Source organism: Carcharodon carcharias, chromosome 5 (assembly GCF_017639515.1).
Source record: "Carcharodon carcharias isolate sCarCar2 chromosome 5, sCarCar2.pri, whole genome shotgun sequence".
Classification (NCBI taxonomy): Eukaryota; Metazoa; Chordata; class Chondrichthyes; order Lamniformes; family Lamnidae; genus Carcharodon; species Carcharodon carcharias.
Genome location: NC_054471.1, coordinates 131178451 through 131196798, shown reverse-complemented (window position 1 = coordinate 131196798; position 18348 = coordinate 131178451). Strand labels below are relative to the sequence as shown.

Here is an 18348-nt window from a genome sequence, read left to right as displayed (position 1 = left end):
CTCTTCTGAAAACAATCTAGTCAGGTTTATTTAAAATTGCAAATGTCCATGAACACCTTACGTTCTAAACTTCCCCAATGTTTACTACGTTTACTACACACACACATACACAACTATTTTACAATAAATTCCAGTAACTTTATTATACCTTCCTGACATCCCCCTCCTTATTAAAAAATGAACCGTCATAATTTTAAAAGACGGCTTCATTATTAACCCATTTTATAAAATCTCCTATTCTTATCTATATACTTACACTATTACATAACCAGATGCATGCATTAACATAATATATATACAAATCTTTGCTATCAACGGAAATCATTCCAGTTCAGTGTCCAGGTTTTAAATGCCCAACTTTTCCTTTAAACTTCAACTCTTGATAATGCATCTGCAATCAGATTTTCTCTTCCCGCTTATAATCTGTTGATTAAATGGTTGCAGTAATAATCTCCATCTGAAGAGACTTGCACTCCGTCTTGAAATTTGTCCAAAAACTTTAAAGGATTGTGGCCTGTATGAACAATTGTTTCTGACTAATTGTTTGCAACACAAATCTCAAAATGCTGCAATGCTAACGCCAACCCCAATGTATCCTTTTCTATCATTGAATATCTTCTCTCTTATACCTTCATTTCTGTGAAAAATACCCTATCGGTTTTTCAATTTCATTTTCTTCATCTTTTAACATTACAGCCCCAATGCCTAGATCACTGGCGTCAACAGCCAACTTAAATTGCTTGGTATGATTGTGTACTACCAAGTCTGGCGTCATAGTTAATACAGTTTTCAAACTGTCAAATGCCTTCTGACACTCATATGTCCATTGAAACTTCTTGTTCTTTTTTAATTGCTCAGTCAGTAGAGCAACCACACTGTCTAAAATTTGGTACAAATTTCTGACAAAAAACCCACTCATGCCCAGAAATCTAAAAACTTCTCGTTTTATTGTAGGCACAGGGAAATCCACGATAGCTTTGACTTTCACATTTCTCTGAGCCATCTTACCATGTCCAATGGTATAGCCTAGATACGTAACTGGCGCTTTTGCAAATCACTTTTAGCCAAGTTCACCACCAAATTAGATTCTTATAATACAGTAAATAATTCTGCCAGATGTTGTAAATGCTCCTCCCATGTCTGACTGAAAACTTTTAAGTCAATATAAAAAGCACAATTGCTCAGACCTGCATTTTTCATATCAAATGGCATGACTTTAAACTGATATAGTCCATTTGGCATCACAAAAGCCGATATTTCCTTTGCTCTCTCCGATAACAGTACCTGCCAATACCCTTTTAGCAAGTCAATCTTTGTGATAAGTTTTGATTGTTCCACTTTCTCAATACAATCTTCCAACCGTGTTATAGGATATGAATCCGCTTTTGTCACCGCATTCACCTTTCGACAGTCCACACACAGTCTTTGTGTTCCATCCATTTTCAGTACCAGCACAATAGGCGAACTCCAGTTACTGTAACTAGACACAATGATATCATTTTGAAGCAAGATTTTGACTTATTTCTGTTCTTGCGATAACTTTGCCAGAATTAATCTATAAGGGTGTTGCCTTAGCGAAGATGAAACTTCTACAGACACATCATATATAGCTAAATTTTTCCTGCCCAACTTATTTCCACAAATAGCTTCGTGTGACCGCAATAGCTTTTCCAAATCACTTTGACACTTGTCTGGAAGGTAACTCAATATTACATGTAAATTTTCAAGTATCCCTCATTATCAAATTTGATTAGAAGAAATCAATTTCAGAATCCTGCATTTCTACATATTTCTCATTATCCACCACCACTAACACATCCTTTTGTTCGCCTTCCCTGTCAAAGTACTTTTTAAGCATATTTACATGGCACACCCTCTGCTTCTTTATTCTATCAGGAGTATTTATTAAATAATTTACTTCACTCAGCTTCTTTTCAATCCTGTAATACCCACTAAACCTTGCCTTTAATAAGTCACCCAGTACTGGTAACAGAACTAGCACTTTCTCCCCAGCAACAAAACTACGAGCTGTATCTTTCCTGTCTGCTTTCACTTTCATCACTTGCTGTGATTTCCTAGCTAACTCACATGCTCTGTCCAATCTCTCTCTGATTGTTTGATACATAATCCAGGAGAATCGTTTCTGAATTTCTCATTAACTAATTTCACTGGTCCCCTCACCTCATGACTATAAACTAATTCAAAAGGACTAAAACCAGTCGATGCATTAGCAACGTCCCTAATAGCAAATAACAACTATGGAAACTATGGACGAAAATTAAAACTGTGTCTTGTTCAGGCCTCCTCTTGCTATCCCGTTTCAAGTCCTCTTCAGCACACTGAAGGGAGAGGCAGCGGTGCATATTGTCACTGCACCAGTAATCCAGAGACCCAGGAACCCAGGTTCAAATCCCACCACAGCAGATGGTAGAATTTGAATTCAATAAAAATCTGAAATTAAAAGTCTAATGATGACCATGAAACAATTCCCGATTGTCCTAAAACTCCATCTGGTTCACTAAATGTCCTTGAAGGAAGGAAATCTGCCATTCTTACCTGGTCTGGCCAGGTTGACTCTTAACTGCCCCATGAAATAGCCCAGCAAGCCACTCAGTTGTACCAAACTGCGAAAAACAAGTCAATAAGAAATGAAACAGGATGGAACAGCTGGCATCGACCTAGGCACCAGAAATGACAATGGCAAACACGGCCCTGTCAACCCCGCAAAGTCCTCCTTACTAACATCTAGGGCTTGTGCCAAAATTGGGAGACAGAATCAAACTCACGGAATTATACCTTCCAGATAATGTCCCAGACACCACCATCACCAACCCTGGGTATGTCCTGTCCCACCGCAGGCGCAGTGGTATACAGGGAGGAGGGAGTTGCCCTGGGAGTCCTCAACATTGACTCTGGAGCCCGTGAAGTCTCATGGTATCAGGTCAAACATGGGCAACAAAACCTCCTGCTGATTACCATGTACCGCTTTCCCATGCCCTCTACTCTCCACCCCACCCACTAACCCCATGCCCCAACCCCACCCCGCGCAACCATGAAGCGCCGTGGGCCACCAGCAGCAGGAGAACTGTACTCAACCACAATCTGTAACCTCATGGCCCGGTATATCCCCACTCTACCATTACCACTAAGCCATGGGATCAACCCTGGTTCCATGAAAAGTGCAGGGGGGCATGCCAGGAGCAGCACCAGGCATACCTAAAAACAAGGTGTCAACCTGCTAAAGCTCCAATACAGGGCTATTTGAGTGGCAAACTGCATAAGCAGCAAGCAGTCAGAGCTAAGCAATCCCACAACCAACAGATCAGATCTCCTCTCTGCAGTCCTGCCACATCCAGTCGTGAACGGCGGTGGATAATTACACAACTCACTGGAGGAGAAGACTCCACAAATATCCCCATCGTCAATGATGGGGGAGCCCAGCTCATCACTGCAAAAGATAAGGCTGAAACATTTGCAACAATCTTCAGCCAGACATGCTGGGCAGATGATCCATCACCACCTCCTCCTCAGGTCCTTACCATGACAGCTGCCAGTGTTCAGCCAATTCGATTCATGTGATATTAAGAAACAGCTGAAGGCACTGGATTCTGCAAAGGCTATGCGCTCTGACAATATTCTGGCAATAGTACTGAAGGCTTATGCTCCAGAACTTACCGCACCCTTAGCCAAGCTGATCCAGTACAGCTAAACACTGGCATCTACCTGGCAACGTGGAAAATTGCCCAGCTATTCTGTACACAGAAAGCAGGACATATCCAACCCAGCCAATTACTGCCCCATCAATCTACTCTAGATCATCTGTAAGCGTTGGAAAGGGTCATCAACAGTGCTTTCAAGCAGCGGTTGCTTAGGAATAGCCTGCTCGCTGACACTCAGTTTGGATTCTGCCATGGTTATTCAAGTCCTGACCTTATTGCAGCCTTGGTTCAAACATGGACAAAAGAGCTGAACTCCCGAGGTGAGGTGACAGTGACTGCCCTTAACATCAAAGCAGCATTTGACAAAATGTGGCAACAAGGAGCCCTAGCAAAACTGGAGTCATTGGGAATCAGTGGGAAAACTCTCCTCTGGCTGGAGTCAAACCTAGCACAAAGGAAGATGGTTGTGGATGTTGGAGGTCAATCATCTCAGTTCCAGGACATCATTGCAGTAGTTCTTCAGGGTAGCATCCTAGGCCCATCCATTTTCAGCTGTTGCATCAATGATCTTCCTTCCATCATAGCAGATGATACAAAGATTGGTCGGGTGGTTAACAGTGAGGTTGAGTGTCTTGGGCTACAGGAAGATATAGACGGGATGGTCAAATGGCAGATAAGTGGCAGATGGAATTTAACCCTGAAAAGTGCAAGGTGATACACTTTGGAAGAAGTAATTCAACAAGGAAGTATTTAAAGAATGGCATGACACTAGAAAGTTCTGAAGAACAACGGGACATTAGCATGTGTGTCCATAGATCCCTGAAGGCGGAAGGGCATGTTAGTGGGTGGTGAACAGGGCATATGGGACACTTGCCTTTATCAATCAAGGCATAGATTACAAAAGTAGGGAGGTCATGTTGGAGTTGTATAGAACCTTGATGAGGCCACAGCTGAAGTACTGTGTGCAGTTCTGGTCGCCACATTATAGGAAGGATGTGATTGTACTGGAGGGGGTGCAGAGGAGATTCACCAGGATGTTGCCTGGGATGAAACATTTAAGTTATGAAGAGAGGTTAGATAGACTTGGGTTGTTTTCGTTGGAGCAGAGAAGACTGAGGGGCAACCTGATCGAGGTGTACAAGATTATGAGGGGCATGGGCAGTGTGGATAGGAAGCAGCTGTTCCCCTTAGTTGAAGGGTCAGTCACCATGGGGCATAAGTCCAAGGTAAGGGGCAGGAGGTTTAGTGGGGATGTGAGGAAAAACCTTTTTACCCAGAGGGTGGTGATGGGCTGGAATGCACTGCCTGGGAGGGTGGTGGAGGTGGGTTGCCTCACATCCTTTAAAAAGTACATGGATGAGCACTTGGCACATCATAATATTCAAGGCTATGGCCAAGTGCTGCTAAATGGGATTAGGTAGGTAGGTCAGATGTTTCTCACGTGTCAGTGCAGACCCAATGGGCCGAAGGGCCTCTTCTGCACTGTGATTCTGTGATAACACCAGAAGTGGGGATGTTTGCTGATGATTGCACAATGTTCAGCACCATTATCGACTCCTCAGATACTGAAGCAGTCCATGTTCAAATGCAGCAAGACCTGGACACTATCCAGGCTTCAGCTGACAAGTGGCAAGTAACATTCATCTAAGTGACAGGCAATGTCTATCTCAAACAAGAGAGAACCTAACCATCACCCCTTGATATTCAATGGCATTACCATCTCTGAATCCCCCACTATCAACATCCTGGAAGTTACCATTGACCAGAAACTGAACTGGACTCGCCACATAAATACTGTGGCTACAAGAGCAGGTCAGAGGCAAGGAATCCTGCGGTGAGTAACTCATTTCCTGACTCCCCATAGCCTGTCCACCATCTACAATGCACAAGTCAGGAATGTGATGGAATACTCTCCATCTGCATGGATGAGTGCAGCTCCAATAATGCTTAAGAAGCTTGACACCATCCAGGACAAAACAGCCCACCTGATTGGCTCCCCATGCGCAAACATTCACTCCCTTCACCACTGATGCACAGTTGCAGCAACGTATACTATCTACAAGATGCAATGCAGGAACTCACCAAGGCTCCTTAGACAACACTTTCCAAACCCATGACCGCCACCATCTATAAGGACAAGGACAAGGTGGGAACACCACCGCCTGGAATTTCCCCTCCATCCTGACAAGAAGGCATCTCACCACCACCTTCTCAAGGGCAATTATGGATGGGCAATAAATGCTGGCCTGGCCAATGACATCCACATCCCATGATGCAGTAGTAAAAAAACACACTGATTAACCCATTAACATCCAGTAGATGTTTAATGATTATGCCAATGTTAATTAGATCATATTTCTTTTTGACCGCTCAAAAATTCTTTCCCATCCTTTCTCAACTCCATTTCCGTTTCAGTGAATGCAAAAGATCTTGTGAAAATTTTCAAAACAGCAGAGAGTAGTTCTTTCTATAATAAATCCCAGTTTTATGAACGTAGTTGTTTCAAGATATATATAATCTGAGTGTGTCCCAATTTGACTTCATCGTAATGATACATATGTATTAACAACACACAAAAATGAAAGAGGGGAAAAGTAGCTTGTCGATTGAACCTTCCTCATGGATTTTCAGAATTGTAATTGGCACTTGTTCCTTTTTTAGCACCTTAGTGTTTCTCTTTCTGCAAGTTAACTATAACACAAGCTCAATTTGGTATTAATTAAAACAGATAGATACAGAATCTACTGAGGCAGTTTCAATTTGTTGCTATTTCTTCAATTTAATCATCTTTAATATGCGCCTATAAGTAGGTTCTCACCAGATTATATGACCTTTGTGCATCCATTTAAGCAGGAAAGAAGAAATAATTAAAATGCATGGCTGACATGTTCCAGGATTACAGTTAAGCACTTGTCAATCTCCTGTGGCACTGCACACAGCAAGTGCAGCGATCACGTCAGGCAAGGTTAGAGGACTGGAGGAATAAATGGACAGGTGAAAAAATAACTGGGCAGGGAAGAGAAAGGAGATTAATGGCAGAGTGATATGTGGGGGAAAAGGGAAAGAGAAAGTCTTTTGGCAAAAGGGGGTAAAATGAGGAAGAACTCAATACGGAGGAGCGGAGCAATGAGGGGAAGGGTGGTGAAAAGAAAGAAGTGAGGGAGGTGGGGTGAGGAGGGTGTAAAAGGGAAACCCTTTTAGCTGTCAGATGCCAATAATAACCCGAGTTAGGGTGGTGAAGTGAATTGAATGTTCATAGGAGGCCGAGTAGAAGGGAGGAAAAAACTACTTTAGTATTTGAGGGAGGTTGCAGGAAAAGCATAATATTTTTAGGCCACAAAATACACCATGTATTAGGGCATGGGGTAGCAAGGTGCAGTCAATATTCACTGCTGGGTGGAAAATGGAATCCACTTGCAGGGGTCTCAAAACCAGAAAGGAAGAAGCACAAAAAAGTCTAGAGAAAGAAATTACTGAACCAAATAGGTTTACGCTTTGCACTATTTAATGAAGTATCACAATCACAGCTAGACTGTGAAATTCATCTGAGCAACATGATTTATGTGAAGGAAAACACAAGCCATTTTACACTTTCATCACGAGCTTGCAAATGTAAGCACAATTTTCTTTGTGCCATACAATGCTTATACAATAATTTCAAACGTACAGGTTTTGAACATGGATCTATAAATATAAATACTCAATTTCAATTTCTCTGGCAAGCATTCCAGATGAATTAGTGCACCATACACAAATCATTTCTAGGAAACTGAGCCAGTGAACATCAATGGTAATGAAATTCTTACTTGGTACAAATTCACCAACAGCAGTCAACTGTCAAACATTATCCAATAATGCGTCTTCTTTTGGCAAAGAGTTAGTACAATGATATTAATATAAAATAAACAAACATTATAGTTTCCTACTACACCTCAGTGGTTAGAATAACTGGTGTAGCACACCAGTTTGCTCCCTATAATAGACTGTATTGCAATACATTTAGGGCTTGTCACTGATGTCTTTCAAACTGAAATGAAATGAAATTAAAATTATACTGTAAAATAAGCTCCAAATATCACTAGCAATCAAGCGAAACAATAAGCAATGGTCATTACTGTAGAATAAAAGGTTAATTCTAACACTAAGAATAGCTACTGAGCATGTGTGTAAGGAGCTACGTCATAGTGCTTTCACTTACAGAGAGAGATGAGTGAGTAGAGCCAAAAAAGGAGCTGTGGCTATGTCCTGCTTTTCTATTACCTCGTAAATAGTCAGTTATGTAAATAAAAGATCTTTGCCTCCAGCCGGACCTCTTACTGGAGTAAGACACCCAATGTCTCCCAAGACAACCTAACAATAACAGATGGTAGCAGTGACTACACCCACAGAGGAACGGTGGTAACCAGCCTGAAGAGGAGCCCAGCAGCAGCAGAGAGCAGTAGGTGAAGGACTTCAAGGTAAACCCAGCAAGAAGACCAGAGAGGAAAAACACAAATAGGAGCGAAAGCAGCCTGGGAAACAGAAACCTCAACCCAGAGTAAGCAATGATTTCTACCCTACCTCTCCCAGAATCATTCCAGAACATTGAGGGCCCCAGACAGGCTAAACAATGACAAAAGACAAAACTGGAGAAGGCATTTCACCCAATACTGAAATACTTCAGGTCTTTCGAGTAAGAATAACAAGAACCAGGTTGGCACTTTGTTACGTGCTGTCGGTAGCATTGCGGGTGATGTGCTGGTCAGGCGGGATGAATGAAGAGACATCCTTGTAGTAGGCTGTCATCGGAGCTTTAGACTCATACTTTAGTCTCCATTGAAACACTCTAATGGAGAGGGCAAATCTTAATCAATGCAGTCAAAAACAAGGTGAAGGAATCGGTTCATTCATCAATGACCTCTACCATTTGGCTGACAATAGTGTCAGACTTTTTACATTCTCAGGAAGATCTAACACTAAGTAAAACCATACAACTGGCCAGACAGGCTGAAGAGCAAAGGCAAAACAAAGTCTTTGTAAGAGGTGCAAGAGAAACCCCACAGGAATAGCTCGATGAAGTCATTCAATTCATGGAGTGAAAAACTGAAAGTACATTGAGGCAGGAACCAGAGAAGCATGCTGAAAGTGCGCCAACCTCCATTTTCCAATATCCGCGCTATGGTGGGAAGAAGGTCCACAGGTACGAAGAATGTCCCACACAGTGCCATAGATGTGGCAAGGTTGGTAATTTTAAAACAGTATGTCATGCTGCGAGCAAAGCAGAAAGATTGTTCCTTTAAAAGAAGCTCTACACAAGAAACATACAACCACACAACCAGGAAATCACCTTCCTAGGAGAAATTGAAGAAAATACCTGCCAATACTTATCTATATACTCAAACCATTACATTACCAAGGGCATGCATTAACATAACAATATATATATATACACAAATCCTTGGTATCAACAGAAGTCATTTCAGTCCAGTGTCCAGGTTTTAAATGTCCAATTTTCCTTTGAGCTTTAAACTCTCAACAATGCATCTTCAATTAGACCTTCTTGTCCAGTCACATGTATAATCTGTAGATCAAATGGTTGCAGTAATAAACTCCATTTGAACAGCCTTGCACTTTGGTCTCAAAATCTGTCTAGAAATTTTAAAGGATTGTGGTCTATATAAACAATTGTTTCTGACAATTGTTTGCAACATAAACCCCAAAAATTAGTTTGGATCGAACATATCCAAAAAAACATCAAAAGTAACTCTGCACATGGTCAGGGAGATTGGTGAAACCACCTAGGAGACTATCCATTTAAAAAAAAGACACTTTGGGGATGGCTTAGGAAGATGCGTATATAATAATGTAGGGATGAAGACTTGTGGGGAGAGGGGAAGAGGTAGAGTAAAGGGTTAACTTTTAACACTACCCTAATACTAACTACTGAGCATGTGCATAAAGAGCTATGTAATATTGATGTCACTCAGAGAGATGAGTGAGAAGAGCTTAAGAAAGGGGCTGTAGCTATGTCCTGTTTTGCTATTACCTTTAAATGGTCAGTTATGTAAATGCAAATATTTTGACGGAAAGACCTTTGCTTCCCGATGGACCTCTTATTCGAATAAGTCACCCAATGTCTCCTGAAACAACCCAACAATAACAGAATTACAATGGGCTGGGGTCAAGGATTTTCATTTTCATATAAATGCCATGCTGCATTTTACATGCATTCTTTTTCTCACATAGAGAATATGCATATTTTCACAAAACTGGTGCTTGCAGTTTTGAAATTTCTTGGAGATGTAAAGTTTCAAAACTTGGGCAATAGGTTGCCTTTGGATAAGGAAGATCAAAACTGGGCAAAAAGCTAGGTCAGTTTTTCCCAAATTAGATGCACTAGCTTAATTGAGTTTCCATCTTCACAGTCAACAGTGTTTATCTATCATCTCTAGTTTCTTATGTAGATTTGCACTCAATATAATCCTAAAAATTTGTAACTCAAGGTATAAAATATTTCTTCCTAGTTGATTGTATGTTCAAATTGGATATGTGCTGAGTCACTGAGTCAGATTAAAAAGGCTCAGTTTTAAAGGAAGGATCATTTTCATATAACCATTACTATTTCCATTCTCTTGTGATGGCAGTAACTTTTCATTACTATTTTCTATAATTAAAGCCTGTTATTTACGAAAACTTGATCCTGACTCAAAAATTGTTTAGCAGGACTTTGTTTAATGACAACGGCAATAGTTGTTAAATCAATGATCACTACATTACAACCACAAGTTCCAGCCAATGAAATCCAATTTCCTTTGAGTTCAAGTATAAACACAAGATGAATTAATAATGATTACAGAAAATAAAATTCCCTGTTTAAATGCACAAATCACCAATATACAGTATAATACAAAGGCAAGATAGCCTACGAGATTGATTTTCATAATGTTGAATGAAGGGTCAGACTGTATTGCCAAATTTTCTGATAATAGGTAGGAAAGCAAACTTTGAGGAAGATACAAAGAGCCTGCAAAGGAATATAGATAGGTTAAATGAGTGGCCAAAAATTGGCAGATGGAGTATAATGTGGGAAAATGTGAGGCGGTCCATTTTGGCAGGAATAATAAGAAAGCAGAATATTATTTAAATGGAGAGTGCTGCAGTGCAAAGGGACCTCTTTGTCCTTGTACGTGGATCATAAAAAGTTAGCATGCAAGTACGGCAAGTAATTAGGAAAGCAAGTGAAATGTTGGCCTTCATTACAAGGAGAATGAAGTAGGGAAGTCTTGCTACAGCTGTACAGGGCATTGGTGAGAACTCACCTGGAGTACTGTGTACAGTTCTGGTCTCCATACTTAAAGAGGGATATACTTGCATTGGAAGCAGCTCAGAGAAGGTTAATTAGGCTGAATCCCGAGATGAATGGATCGTCTTATGAAGAAAGGTTGAGCAGGAACTATAGTGATTGGCGATTAAAAGAATGATGAGTGATCTTATTGAAACATAAAATTCTGCAGGGACTTGACAGGGTAGATGCTGGAAGGATAATTCTCCTCACAGAAGAATCTAGAACTAGGGGGTACAGTTTAAAAATAAGGAGTCTCCCATTTAAAATGGAGATGAGGAGAAATTTCTTCTCTCAGAGGGTCATTAGTTTTTGGAATTCTCTTCCACAGAGGCCAGCGGTGGCTAGGTCATTGAATATATTCAAGGCTGACTTAGACAGACTTGTGATCAACAGGAAGTTAAGGGTTATGGGGGACAGGCAAGAAAGTGGAGTTAAATCCACAACCTGATCAGCTATGATCTTATCAAATGGCAAAGCAGGTTCAATGGACCGAATGGCATACTCCTTCTCCTATTTCTTATGATTACCATAACATCTACAAGATAGCCTATATAGATACTTGTAACATTAACCTCATGAAAAAAGCTGATGAAAAAGCACTGAACTTTCTAATGTTTGCACATATTTAATGTAAAACATGTTGATAAAAGAACTTCTCAACTTTTCATGAAGACTGTGCCTGTTTATATATGTGCACCAGCATTCTTCTGCAGAATAAAACACAATCATAACATTATCCTGCCTGATCTTCATTGTTGCTCCTCCATTAAATCAAGTCCGCACTAGTTACATAAAAAGCAAACATAATGTTGTGACTAAACATTATTTTCAAGATACAACATAACCTTAAAGTAATTATTACATTTGGAGACTAAATTTTTTTTTAAATTATAGCTTTCTTAGCAGGAATTAAATCAAGCCTTTATTCTGATGGAATTGTAAAACAATTAATAAGGTTTAGCAATTCTCAGTCAAAATGCATTTAAATGAACTAGTTATATAAAATTATGATCCAAAACAAAACAAAGCTTTCCTGCTTTCACAATGTGTCGAATCTCTTTGTAAGAATCTTAATTATAAAAAAAAATTCTTCAATTTATATTTACAGGACAGGAAACAAACGTTATGCAGCAATAAAAGAGTGACCTACACAAAATAACTTTTGTGCTCCATGTTGAACTTGTTACGAATGCAGGACTTCAAAAGACTTTAAAATGTCTCTTTTAATTTAAGGTGTAACAAAATTCTCTGTATAGGGATATGGTGGTCATACTATACCTCTGTCTGAAGACAAGCCCATTTGATCTGGTTGTCATGGGGAAAAGAAATCCAAACCAGAAACCTATTGTAAATCAAGTGATAGTTTCCAACCTTGACAAAGAAAAGGAACAGCCACAGAAACAAAAAGATAGCAAAGCAGCTACTATTGTGAAGAGCAGGGTGAAATGTTTTTGTGTTAACAGCTAAGCAGAATGTTTGTAAAAGCTGGTTTCCTGATCAAAAAAAAGGGGACAAGACTGACCAAATGAATTAGGAGCAGGAGTCAGTCATTCGGCCCCTTGAGTTGCTCCACCATTCATTAAGAACATGGCTGATCTGATTGTGGCCTCAAATCTACTTTCCTGCTTGGGCCTGATACCCTTGTTACTCAAGAATGTGGCAGCAAGAAATGAGCCCACTAAAAAGTTGGGAGTTACTTGGTACTTGATTTTTAATGCTGCATAAATGCCATAAACATGGCTAAAAGTAAAAATATTTCATAGCGCATACTTTGATTACATTAGTTAGTTAACGCAAAATATCTTTAATTTGATGTAATAATTTCCTGTTAATAATATTTAATCTTGGTTGATTTTTGTTTTTTATAGTAAAAGTCTTAAAATGTGAAATCTTGTCCTTTAATTGCTGGGAAAATCGTTTATTTTAAAGAAGTTATCAGTCTTTACAGGGATCCTAACAAACAAGAAAATGGCAGACATTTAACACAAACAGCAACAAAACAGGTCAACATACTTCACCTAAATATTTGATCATGATGAAAGATCATAACTATAGTTTGTCATTGCACAAACCATATTTACTTGTATCTCTATTATATTTGACATATTGCCTTAAGGAAAATTCACATCTCTAGTAAAAAAAAATTGTTTCCTGCTACCAGTGCATTCTCATTTTGTCCAAGTATCTCTTGGAAATTCCATTATTATCAAGGATGGCTGAACAGTTTAGCTCTTCAACTGTTAAATTCTGAATTATTAATTTGGCAGATTGAATAAGACAAAATTAAAATTTACACACACTTAAAGTCTATAAAATAAAACGGGCTATGCAGCAGTTTGTAAAATAATTTCTAAGGGAGATATTCTCAATCTTTTGGAGCTGGAGGCTGGATAAATATATTAAAATTAGTGAGTGGGCTGCATATATTTATGAAACATTCCAAGCACACATGCACAAAAATGTCCTCCCATTTGCAAAACAGTTGTATACCCCAAACATTTGCATGCACACACTGTGATAATAGGAAAACCCACACCTTTTGTGATCTGTTATGGACAGGGAGAAGTGGAATAATTCCTGTCCTTTTTCACCTCTCGGCCGACCACAACAAGAGGTACTTTAGAGGAGGGTTTAACCCCTTGAGTGCCGTGACTTTTAAGAACAGACATCAAAACAAGTTTCCTTGCAGGTTTAAATCAAAAGAAAGGATAAATATCTACTTTTCATAACACCCAAAATATAAATACAACAAACATCCACTCCTCATTCACGCCAGATACACGCAAAAAGATAGTTTCAAAAGATGTAGCATGAACTTAGTTATCTTAAGGTGTCAAAAAAGTTACTTTAATTGGTCCTCAAAGTGGTAATTGAAGCATTGCAGGAAAATAAAGTCTGCAGGTTTCTCATGATGAATTCACATTGATTCACCTCAACCAATAGCAAGTTTCAGGTTTTCCAGTTGAATTTGGTTGAGCTCCTGTACTGAAGAACTGTGCACGTAAATTGAATAAGCCCCACTTCTCTCTTAAGGTGACTCTTGAGGTAGGGTCCTCCATTGTGCTGGGAAAGAGATGGCCTCCCTCTAGTCTTCATATCCCAGACAAACCTGACATGCGCTGGCCTGGCCTGTCCTGATAGATGAATAAAGTATTTCCACCTATTTCTGATCACAAGCTAGTTTCCATCATGTGAAAGCAGTATCAACGTATCCCACAGTCCGCACAATGGGTTGATGGCCAAACAATTCATCAGACTATAAAAGGTTGTTTGATAACCCATTAACATTCCAACCATGAAAAGCCTCAGAAATATCTTTATTTGGATTTCCACCTTCATGGGGCCAGCAAGTCCCATTGTTACATTGAGTTTCTTCAATGCAAGGTCCTCCAAGGTCATTTACATTCCAATGCCCTTCCAGAGACATGTCCAGACATGAAGTTAGTCTCTGTGCAGAAACCACAAAGGAAATCACATGAACCTCTGGGGTCCATTTTGCAAAGCTAATTGTCCATATTTCAGGCTGCTTTTTAAAAGTAAAATGCACATCTTCCTACTAAGTTGTATGGGCATATGACACAACCATTATAGTTATCCTTTGATATAGTTACAATTTTGTTGCAATTTTATTGTTATTTCTTGGAGACCAGGTATTTGACTAGATATATTTTGCCAGATATATTTGATCTGTAGCTATTAGCATGTGAACCAAAAAGGTAATTAAATATGCTATACTGAAGAGGTAGTGCAGTAGGCACTCAACTGTCACCCCATTCATCATCTACAAGATGCATTGCAGAAATTTGCTAAGAGTTCTTTGACAGCACTTTCCAAACTTGCAACCTCTATCAGTTAGAAAGACAAGGGCAACAAGTTTTCCTTTTCTTCTAAAATTAACTGATAAGGATGACTGGAGTCAATCTGAAAGAGGGATAAACTCTCAATTTAAAGACTGGACATCAGCTTTTGATGAACCAAATGCCAGGCCTCCATCCATTTCATGACAGCATGGCCCAGCCATTTAAACATAATAGTCAATTCTTCTCTTGGAGATTATAAAGCAGTAGAAACATGGAAACATAGAAAATTTGAGCAGGTGTAGGTCATTCAGCCCTTCGAGTCTGCTCTGCCATTCAATATGATCATGGCTGATCCTCTATCCCAACGGCATACTCCTGCTCTCTCCCCATACCCCTTGACGCCTTTAGTGTCATGAAACTTCTGTCCTTCTTAAATATAGCTTTCGGTAGTAGAGAATTCCACAGGTTCACCATCCTCTGAGTGAAGAAATTCCTCCTCATCTCAGTCCTGAATGGCCTACCCCACATCCTCAGACTGTGACCCCTTGTCCAAGACCACCCAGCCAGCGGAAACATCCTCCCTGCATCTGTCCTGTCAGAATTTTATATGCTTCAATGAGATCCACCCTCATTCTTCTAAACTCCAGTGAATAGAGGCCGAGTCGACCCAACCTCTCCTCATACGACAATCCTGCCATCCCAGGAATCAATTTGGTGAACCTTTACTGCACTCCCTCTATGGCAATTATATCCTTTCTTAGGTAAGGAGACCAAAACTGCACACAATACTCCAGGTGTGGTCTCACCAAAGCCCTTACAGATCTAGTAAGACATCCTATACTCAAATCCTCTTGCAACGAAGGCCAACATGCCATTTGCCTTCCTAAATGTTTGATGCACCTGCATGCTTGCTTTCAGGGACTGGTGGACAAGGACACCTTGTACATCAACGTTTCCCAATCTATCGCCATTTAAATAATACTGTCATTCTGATTTTCCTAACAAAGTGGATAACTTTTCACTTATCTAAGTTATACTGCATGTGCCATGTATTTGCCCACTCACTCAACTTGTTTAAATCGTCTTGAAGCCTCTTTACATCCTCCTCACCACTCACATTCCCAACTAGTTTTGTGTCATCAGCAAACTTAGAAACTTTACATTTGGTTCCCTCATCCAAATCATTGATCCCTGATCCCTGCAGTACCCCACAAGTCACCACCTGCCATTCTGAAAAAGACCCATTTATTCCTACTGTTTGTTACACAATTCTCAATTCATGCAAATACCCCCAATTCCATGTGCTTTAATTTTGCACACGAACCTCTTAAGTGGGACTTTATTAAAAACTGGTTCTCCTTTATCTATGCTACTAAGCGCATTCTCAAAAAACTCCAGCAGATTTGTCAAACACGATACCCCTTTCGTAAATCCATGTTGATTTTGTCTAATCCCATTGATATTTTCTAAATGTCCTATTATCACATCCTGAAGCAGTTGGGAACATCCATTCAAAGTTAATAATCATACCCTGCTTTAGCAATTTTCAGTTTATTCGATGATTGTACTTCCACGGAACATGTTACTAAAAACACTTGGAATTTTCTAATGCTCCCCTATCTGTAACATTAGATGAGCCCAAGAAATAATTTTAAAGCTGATCCTTCCATTTCAGGAACTTCACATTCTGCACAGAAGACTTCAATTAAAACAATTTAAAAACAAATTAAAATCTAAAATACTTTTCACATACTGTTCTCGCAGAACAATAAGGTATTTTATCTTAGCACAAATACAGCTCTGTCATATTGCAGATAAAAACTTCTAGATTAGCGTAGCAGTTCAGACTTTTTCAGAGTAATTTATGACAAATTTTTAGATACACCACGTTAAAGTAAATGTTTCAATTTTCTGCTGTATAACACAGATAGCAAAAGATCAACAGACCATAAAAGCAACCAATGCACCATTATTTTGTTAGTTTAAGTAAACAATGTCTATACACTACAGCACTTCAGTGTACAGATTAAATCTTAGTAAAAGATAAATCAAATCCAAATTTGATTGTGATATTTTTGAAATGTAAATCAAAAGTACAATTAATGCAAAATAGGCAGTTTCAAGCACTATTCAGCTAACCATTTATTTCATTGATATAATTTATAAATGTGTATGTAAATCTGTTAAAACTGGCATCCAAAGCTTAACCTCATCTAAACTTTGCTTATTGTGCTAAATGTGAATAGAATCGAGCCTTCCCATTAACCAGAAGAAACGAATCATCACAAAAGTGAACAATTACTTTTAGAAGATATTCCACAGATATCCAATCTGAAACAGAAACTGGCCAGTTTTCGATTTCATTCTGACTACTGATCACAAAACGTTTATGAAACCTCTGTCAAAAGTTAATGTCACCAATAACATAATTGTTACTCATATTAACGAGAGGTCCAGGGGCACAGTAACCTGCCCCAATTATGGCTCTTCCTCCAAAAACAGCGGTGTTTTCCAAGTGAAATAAAGTGTTTTTTTTCTGTCAGGTCATTTTATTGTAAATTTCATAACTAGCGGGAGAAAACTTTAAATCGGGACCATACCGAGTTTAGGAAATCAAATCAATGCATGAAGTTATGTAAGTGTGGGACTAGACAGTGTTGCTGAAATGTTGCCAATGAGCCCAGGGGCCGGTAAGTGATGTTGGGTCAATGCAGCTTTCCCCCTGCCTCGCCCCCACTCACCTTGGTCAGCTGCGCTATCTTTTTGCTCATCTTCAGGTGCAGCTCCTGGTTGTACTCGGCAGCTCCTCCAGGGTGAGATGCCCCGCCTGTGGAGCCCAGTTTACCGGCGGTGCCGCTATAATGTTGCTGCCAGCTAACTCCAGTCGCCATCTTCTGCTTGATGCCGAGCCCCGAAACCGATCGACCAGGAGACAGGAATGAATCGGCCGCCGACACTAGAAACGCAGCCAGGGGGCCGAGGCCGGGACCGCCGCCTCTTCACCGGCCAAAGGCAGCAGACCCTAACCGGGCAGCAGGAGCTGGGCGGCCCGGTACAGCTGCTGATTCGGAGCCGGAGCTCCCGGGGACTGCATCCAGTTGCGGCCGGCCATGGTTTATAGTTGGCAGAGGCTGCATATCATCGCCATCGCCGCCCTGAGCCTGACAGCCCGGTGTCGGTGTCTCTCCCCGCTGGCGCTGTTGTTGTTGTTTCTCTCCCCCACACACACGCTCACGCCGTTACCATGGAGCACACCGACCGTTTACATCTCCGTCACTTCCGGTTCCAGCCTCGCCCCACGAGCACCACCCGCCGGAGGGGTGAACAGGGTGATGGTTGTTGCATGGAGGGGCTGATATTGAATCCAACATCCGTCATCAAGAAAATGCTAGAATCCATTACTTAGGAAGTAATAGAAAGACGTTTAGAAAATCGTAACACAATCAAGCAAAGTCAACATGATTTTATGAAAGGGAAATCATATTTGATGAATTTACTAAAGCCCCTTGAGGATATAACGAGCAGGGTGGATATAGGGGAACCAATAAATGTAGTGTATTTGGGT

The 18348-nt window shown here is 40.2% G+C and overlaps 1 protein-coding gene across 2 annotated transcripts in view; it reads right to left on the bottom strand.

The window, feature by feature from the left end:
* The window catches only part of fam184ab (family with sequence similarity 184 member Ab), a 210289-nt gene extending 192275 nt beyond the window's left edge, over nt 1-18014 (bottom strand). For both annotated transcript variants that reach the window (XM_041188881.1, XM_041188882.1), the window contains exon 1: nt 17525-18014. In XM_041188881.1, the coding sequence (XP_041044815.1) occupies nt 17525-17674 (150 nt within the window). In that variant the 5' untranslated portion in view covers nt 17675-18014. The remainder of the gene's footprint in view (nt 1-17524) is intronic.
* Between the last annotated feature and the right edge of the window lie 334 nt (nt 18015-18348).